Below are 7,500 nucleotides of genomic sequence, written 5' to 3'. Positions count from 1 at the left end.
TCTGCGTGCAAATTGATCGCCATTATACGCGTCAAGAAGCATATTCGGGCGTCAGTTCTGAGGGAACTTGATGACCGTTTGTCGGGGATTGATTATTTATTTGGCGGGGTCGGGCGATTAGATTTTTTTTTTTTTTTTTTTTTGGCTTTGTTCTCGTTTTTTTTTTTTTTTTTTTTGTCTGTTCTCGTTTTTTTTTTTTTTTTTGGCAAATTGGTTCTGTATAAGGATCGATGTTGCGAACCTTTTTTTTTTTAGATCCTTCTTAAACGGGTTCCGATCCCATTTTCCTAAAATGAAATCAATGCTGCCTTTTTTTTCTTCTTTTTTATCCCTGTCTGTCAATTATTATTTTCTCTCTCGTTATTCAATATATATTCATGCATATCTCCTTTTGGCAAATCCTTTCTGTATAAGGATCGATGGTGCCGAAGATCCTCTCTAAACGGGTTTCGATCCCTTTGCCAAAAGAGATCAACGATGCTCTTTTTTTCCTTCTTTTTTTCTCGTCTCTCTCGCCGCCATCTTGCGACTCCGCCACTTCAGCTCGAATTCTGAAACTTATAAAGCTGGGCGGAGGTGACGTCTAGCCGTGAGTTAATTAAGAGATAAGATCGAGAGCCGCTTTTTTTCCCCCGTTGCCATAGACGAGGATTATTCGCCGCTGACTGATGCCGAACTGACAGCAGCTAGACCTCAAGCTGTCAGAGTGAAGCTACCCTGATGAGCTAGAATGGTTTCACTTCCCTGGGCGGACGGAGAGAGAGAGGAAGGGACGAATTCGGTATGCTGTTTGTGTGTGTGTGTCTCTTGGTCGGATTGTCTGTCTGTCTGTCTGTCTGTCAGTTTGGCTATCTGTCTGGTCTATCTTTGTCTATTGTTGTTCGCTCTCTTTCTTTTTCTCTCTCTCTGTCTTCTCTTTTTTTTATTTCTCTCTCTTCTTTTCTCTCTCTGTGTCTCCGTCTGTCTATCCGTCTCTCTCGCTCTCGCTCTCGCTCTCTCTCTCTCTCTCTCTCTCTCTCTCTCTCTCTCTCTCTCTCTCTCTCTTACACAGACACACACACACAAACACACACAATCATACAAACAAATAAAACAAACAAACACACACACACACACAATCAAACAAACAAACAAAACAAAGAAACACGCGCACACAATCCCAATTCCTCCAAAGCACAAAGATCCATTATGTATTTCGACCGAACATAGTTATTTCAGCCCCCCTACCCCCCTACACCCCCCTCTAAATAACATAGAACTTCTGTAACTGCCTTTATATATCGACACCCCTCCCCTCCCCCATCCCCCTTCCTATACCTCGAATCCTTCACCCCTCCCCTCCCCTCCCCTCCCCACCCCCTACCTCGAATCCCTCTCCCCTCCCCCCTCCCCTCCCCCCCCCTCCTAAATTTAGCATGTATTCCAAAATCCAATCATACGCTTGAACACACAACCAATATATCCCCGTAGATAAACACACTACACGTGTTTTCTAATCACGGCTGCACCCCTCCCCCCCCTTCTTCTCCCTACCTTCCTCTACACCCCTTCCTCTCCTCCTTTCTCTTCTCCACTCTCTCTCCTCCTGCCCTCCCTCTCTCCTCCTCCTACCTCCTCTCCTATCCCCCCTCCCCCTTACCCTCTCCCTCTCCACCCCCTCCCCCTTACCCTCTCCACCCCCACCCCCACCCCTCCCCCTCCTCCTTACCCTCTCCCTATCCTCCCCCTCCCCCTCCCCCTACACCCCCCCCACACACACATCCCCACACCATGTCAACGCACCCCCCCCCCCAAAAAAAAAAAAAAAAAAAAAAAAAAAAATCTTAAAAAAAAAAGAAAAAAAAAAGCAAGAAGCCTAAAAAAAAAGGTGTCGTTATTTAACCATTTGTCGAACCTGACGCATAACGACCGCACTTCGGAAGGTAATAGCAACTTCAAAGAACGACCGAGGCTGGAATAGTTTCGTTATATATCTTGGCGAGCTTTGTTCGTTAGCGGCTAATGCGCATCATTATGGTAATGCGGTTATCATTTTTGCTGGGAAGCGCATGTCCTTTTTGGTATTATTATTATTTTTTTATGCAATCCGTTTCCTAATCAACGTTTTTTTTTGTTTTTTTTTTGGGGGGGGGTAGAAAAAGTGGGTGGATTTGATTTGGAATGAGGGAGAGGGAGAGGGAGAGGATAAGGGAAAAGGAAAAAGGAAAGGTAAAGGAGAGAGAGTGAGAGAGGAGAAGGAGAGGGAGAGGGAGAAGGCAAGGAAAAGGAAAAGGAAATGGAGAGAGAAAGAGAGAGTGAGAAGAAGAGGGAGAGGGAGAGAGAGAAAGGGAGAAGAAGAAGAAGGAAAAGAAGAGAGAGAGAGAGAGAGAGAGAGAGAGAGAGAGAGAGAGGGAGAGAGAAAAGAAAAGAAAAGAATAGAGAAAGAGAGAGTGAATGAGAGAGAGAGATAATAAGAGATAAAGAAAGAAACAAACAAACAAACAAACAAAGAGAAAAAGAGACAAAGAAAGAAAGAGAGGAAAAAAATAGAGATAAAAAAAGAAAAAGATAGAGAAGCATATAGAGATAAGACAGCTCTCTTGGCATTGCTCGCACACAAGTAACGCAACAACGACACTCATTATTTTCCCATTAAGTGCACCAAGTGGACCCCCTCCCCCCATCCCCCCATCCTCCATCCTCCATCCCTTTCTCTTCCACATCCTTTCACGACGCTTCCCTCACGCCTTCAGAGGAAAAAAAAAAAAAATAGAAATTGAAAAATAAGGCGAAGATAGAAACTAAATATAGGAAATAGATTTTTTGTCTTTTTTATTTATTTATTTATTTATTATTTTTTTCCTTTATTAATTTTTGAAAGCGCTCGTGACTGCGTTGAGGTGATTGTTGTGCGATGTGCTTGGAGTGATGTGTTTTTTTTTTGAGATGGGTGCTTGGTAGGGGGGCTGGAGAGGGGGGGATTGTTGTGGATTATGTGACTGTGTGTTTTTTTTCTTGTGTGTGTTTTTTTTTTCTTTCTTATTTGTGTGTGTGTGTGTGTGTGTTTTATATGTGTGTGTGTGCATTTTTCTCGTTTGTCTGTCTCTGTATATCTGTACTTTTCCTTTTTCTCTTTCACCCCACCCTCTCCTTCTCTTCGTCTTCCTCTCCCTCATGCTCTTCTTGTTCCTTCTCCTCCTTTCCTCTTTATTTTTTTTCTCCTCCTCCTTTCCCATTTCTTCACCCACCTCCACCCCCTCCCCATCTCAACCTCTTTACCCTCCTCCACTACCTCCCCCACACTTCCCTCTCCACCCATCCAAACCCTCCCCCACCCATCCAAACCCCCTCCCCTCCACAACCCATCCAACCCCTCCCCCCCTCCACCACCCCACCCCTCCACCCATCCACCCATCCACCCCTCCCCCACCCACCCAACCCCCCTCCCCTCCACCCATCCAACCCCCACCCCCACCCCCACCACCCCAACCCTCTTGCCGAAGGTTTTTGAAGTGCTCCACGAACGCGTGTCCCTAATCGCCTTGCAGCGGCTTTTCAACACAGTCACACGATAAGGAACTGGATTCGCCATTCGCCCCGAGGGATTAGGGAGGCGGAGGAGACAGCAGGCACCGTGGCTAAGCTCTCACGGGCGCCGCCGCTAGCTTCTGACGAAAGGCGGGGCGGGGCCGCTTGCGAGCACGGATTGAGAATGATATACGCCCCCTTTTTTGTATTTTTTTTTTTTAAGTCATTTCCATTAGGACTTGTCTTTTTCTGATTGGTCGGCTATTTTTTTTCGTATGTCTGTTTTCTTCCTCTTCATCTTATTCTGTTTTTTTTTTTCTTTTATTGTTTTTGTTGTATTATCATTGCAGTTATTGTTATTATTATTATTATGATTATTATTATTATCATTATTGTTGTTGTTGTTGTTTTGTTGTTTTTATTGTGGTTGTTGCTGTTTTTTTAATTATTATCATAATCATAATTTGTGATCAATATCATTATTAAGGGGATATAAACGAGACTGAATATTCTTACAAAACAAGAGATTATTCAATCTCATTTATATCCCTTCCCTTTTATCACAATGAACTCAATCCATTGTTATCATTATCATTACATTTCCTACAAACAACCGACCTCACCATAACATAAGCACCGCACATGTATCTGCTTCTCTCTATGTGCTTCTACATGTTTCCATACATATAGGCCTATCTATGCATGAATATTACTCCACAAGTACCTCTACTGTACCTGCGTGTGTGTGTCACCCGACCGCGGATATAGGCCTGTGGTCATTACTCGGCCGACTTTCCTAAACGCGAGGAAAACCGCTGTTCTTAATGACACCCTCATTTGCATATCCGTGTGACGTTATCGTGACGGGATGTTTTTTTTTAACGTAATGCGTAGTAAAGTCGAGAAGAAAGTAGTGTGTTTTTTTATTTTGTTTGTTATTGTTTGTTGTCATTATTTTTTATTATTATTTATGTTATTATTATCATTATTATTATTATTATTATTATTATTATTATTATTATCATTATTATCATTGTTATTATTATCATTATTATTATCATTATTATCCTCATTATCATATTACTATTATCATTACAATTATTATTACTATTATTATTATCATCATCATCATTATTATTACTTAAGAGGGAGTGAGTGAGTGAGTGAGTGAGTAAGTGAGTGAGAGAGAGATTCTGCCTTCATCATGACTCTAGATGCCCCTTTCCCTAACCCCCCCCCCCTTCCCCCCGCAGAGCGCACGTGGAGGCCGGCGGCGGCGCCTGGTGTCCCCGAGACATGGTGTACCACGAGGGCAAGGAGTTCCTGGAGGTGAACCTGGGCGGCCTGCACGTGGTGGCCAAGGTGGAGGTGCAGGGGCGCTTCGGCAACGGCCAAGGGCGCGAGTTCGCCCGCCAGTACAAGCTGCAGTTCTGGCGACCCGGACTCGCGCACTGGGTCACCTACAGGGACGGCCGCGGGGAGGAGGTGAGGCTGCGTCCGTACTGCTCTTCTTCTTCTTCTTCTTCTTCTTCTTCTTCTTCTTCTTCTTCCTTTTCTCCTTCTGGCGACCCGGACTCGCGCACTGGGTCACCTACAGGGACGGCCGCGGGGAGGAGGTGAGGCTGCGTCCGTACTCTTCTTCCTCTTCCTCTTCTTCTTCTTCTTCTTCTTCTTCTTCTTCTTCTTCTTCCTTTTCTCCTTCTGGCGACCCGGACTCGCGCACTGGGTCACCTACAGGGACGGCCGCGGGGAGGAGGTGAGGCTGCGTCCGTACTGCTCTTCTTCCTCTTCTTCTTCCTTTTCGCCTTCTTCTCATTCTCGATGCCTTGTCCTTCTCCTGCTTTTTATTATTATTATCATTATTTTTCTCTTCTCATTCTCAATGCCCTTGTCCTTGTCCTTCTCCTTCTTCTTCTACCACTTCATCTTCTCCTGCTCCTTCTCCTTCTTTCCCTTCACCTTCTCCTTCTTCTTCTTCCTTTTCTCTTCTTCTCATTCTCAGTGCCCTTGTCCTTCTCCTTCTTCTTCTCCTGTTCCTTCTTCCTTTTCTCTTCTTCTCATTCTCAATGCCCTTGTCCTTGTTCTTCTTCTTTTTCTTCTTCTACCACTTCATCTTCTCCTGTTCCTTCTCCTTCTTTCCCTTTACCTTCGAGGAGGTATATCTTGTTGTTTTTCTTCTTTTTCTATCTTTCTCTTCCTCTTCTTCCTTTTCTTCTTCTACCTCTCCTATTGGATCTCCCCAAAGGACACGGCAAGGAAGTAATTCGCCATCCTCTCTTTCCTCTTCTCCTTTTCCTCTTTCTTTTCCTTCCCCTTCTTCCGTCGGGTCCCTCGGAGAGGCAAAGCGGAGGCCCGACGGAGAACCTTTCTGCTTGCGCTTCCATCATCATCTTAACTCCTCCTGATTTTTTTTTTTTTTTTTTATAAAGTTTTGGATCAATATCTGTTTTCTGACGAAGGCTGAGCGTCTATAGGCCTAAGCTAGCGCGTCTTCGGCGGAAAAGTTCTTGGCATAATTGAACTCCTTCAGACTCACGGGGCGCGGGATCGGCCGAGCAAACACGATGTCAGAAGAATTTCTCTTTTGTTCTTCGATTGCTCGCCCTTCCCCCTCTGTTCCCCCTTTTCATCACCCCCTCCTCAACCCCCTCTCTCTCTCTCTCCCGCAGCTCCTGGAGGGCAACACGAACACGTACCTCGCCCAGTCGTCGCAGCTGACGCCGCCCATCGTGGCGGCGCGCGTGCGCTTCGTGCCGTACAGCGACCACCCGCGCACCGTCTGCATGCGCGTCGAGGTCTACGGCTGCCCCTACACAGGTGAGTCCGGAGGAGGCGTTGCGAGCGCACTGGTTCACTGGGATTATGACTTACTTCAACATGACTGTGATTATGACTTCAACGGTTAGTGAGAAAGGCTAACACGCTTCCGCTTCCTCCTCAGACGGGCTGTTGTCTTACTCCATGCCCGACGGCGACCCGCGCGGCGGCGACGGCGCGCTGCGCGACCTGACCTACGACGGCGCGCGCAAGGACGGCTGGCTGTCGGGCGGCCTCGGCCAGCTCACCGACGGCGAGACCGGACACACCAACTTCCGCGTCGACGCCCTCGGAATAGGAAGAGGTAAAGGGAACCGTCTAAGATGTCTGATGATCGTAATCGTGAATAGATGAACAAAGTCATGAGGATGACATAATTCTGGATAAAAAGTGACCATTATTTTCTCTTCTCCTTCCAGGCTACGAGTGGATCGGCTGGAAGAACGACACGCGGCAGACGCGGCCCGTGGAGATCACCTTCGAGTTCGACGCCGTCAGGAACTTCTCCGCCCTCCACATCTACACCAACAACTTCTTCACCAAGGACACGCAGGTGAGCGCCCTCGCCCCTACGGCGCCGCCTCTCGACTGAGCGCCGAGTTCCCGATTCTTGTCAGTTGTCTCCTTTTGCTCTTCTCTCCTTCGCCTTTCTTTGCCTCCTGCTTCATCGTCTCCCCTCCGCTCCTCCCGCAGGTGTTCTCGCACGCGCGTGTGCTCTTCAGCGCGGGCGGCGAGCACTTCCCGGAGGCGCGCGCCGTCGACTACGAGTACGTGGTGGACCGAATCTTCGAGAACGCGCGCAACGTCACCATCCGCCTCCACAACGCCGCCGCGAAGTACGTCAAGCTGCAGCTCTTCTTCGCGCTGCGCTGGATCATGATCTCCGAGGTCGCCTTCGACTCGGGTCAGTTATTCCCCTGTTTCGCTGTTGCCTGTGTCTGCCTTTTTCGTGATGTCTGGTTGAGTTTTTTTTATTCTGTTTTTATTCCTCCTTTCTTACCGCGGCTCTGACGTCACTGGTTACTCACTTCCCCTTTCTCTCTCCGACAGTTCCGTGCCGGTGCAACATGACGCCCGAGGAGCCTCCGACGCCCCCGCCCACGACGCGCGCGGAGGACGAGGGGGCGGTGAAGGCGCGCGCGCCAATCGTGCCGGCCCAAAGCACGTCGTCGCTGC

The 7,500-nt window shown here is 47.6% G+C and overlaps 1 protein-coding gene across 1 annotated transcript in view; it reads left to right on the top strand.

Annotated features, from left to right (window-relative positions):
* LOC122261749 (discoidin domain-containing receptor 2) overlaps positions 1-7,500 on the top strand; it is a 36,380-nt gene that overhangs the window by 25,579 nt on the left and 3,301 nt on the right. Inside the window, exons 4-9 of the mRNA XM_086531152.1 lie at positions 4,761-4,992; positions 6,177-6,324; positions 6,449-6,628; positions 6,744-6,877; positions 7,018-7,228; positions 7,375-7,500. The exon at positions 7,375-7,500 is cut by the window's right edge and continues 3,301 nt beyond it. Of these exons, the coding sequence (XP_086387278.1) occupies positions 4,761-4,992; positions 6,177-6,324; positions 6,449-6,628; positions 6,744-6,877; positions 7,018-7,228; positions 7,375-7,500 (1,031 nt within the window). The remainder of the gene's footprint in view (positions 1-4,760; positions 4,993-6,176; positions 6,325-6,448; positions 6,629-6,743; positions 6,878-7,017; positions 7,229-7,374) is intronic.

The sequence above is a fragment of the Penaeus japonicus genome, unplaced genomic scaffold, assembly GCF_977035675.1.
Source record: "Penaeus japonicus unplaced genomic scaffold, GWHDUDI00000001_assembly GWHDUDI00000035, whole genome shotgun sequence".
In the NCBI taxonomy this organism is placed as follows: domain Eukaryota; kingdom Metazoa; phylum Arthropoda; class Malacostraca; order Decapoda; family Penaeidae; genus Penaeus; species Penaeus japonicus.
Note: the sequence above shows the minus strand (reverse complement) of the source record. Positions and strands in the feature narration are given on the sequence as shown.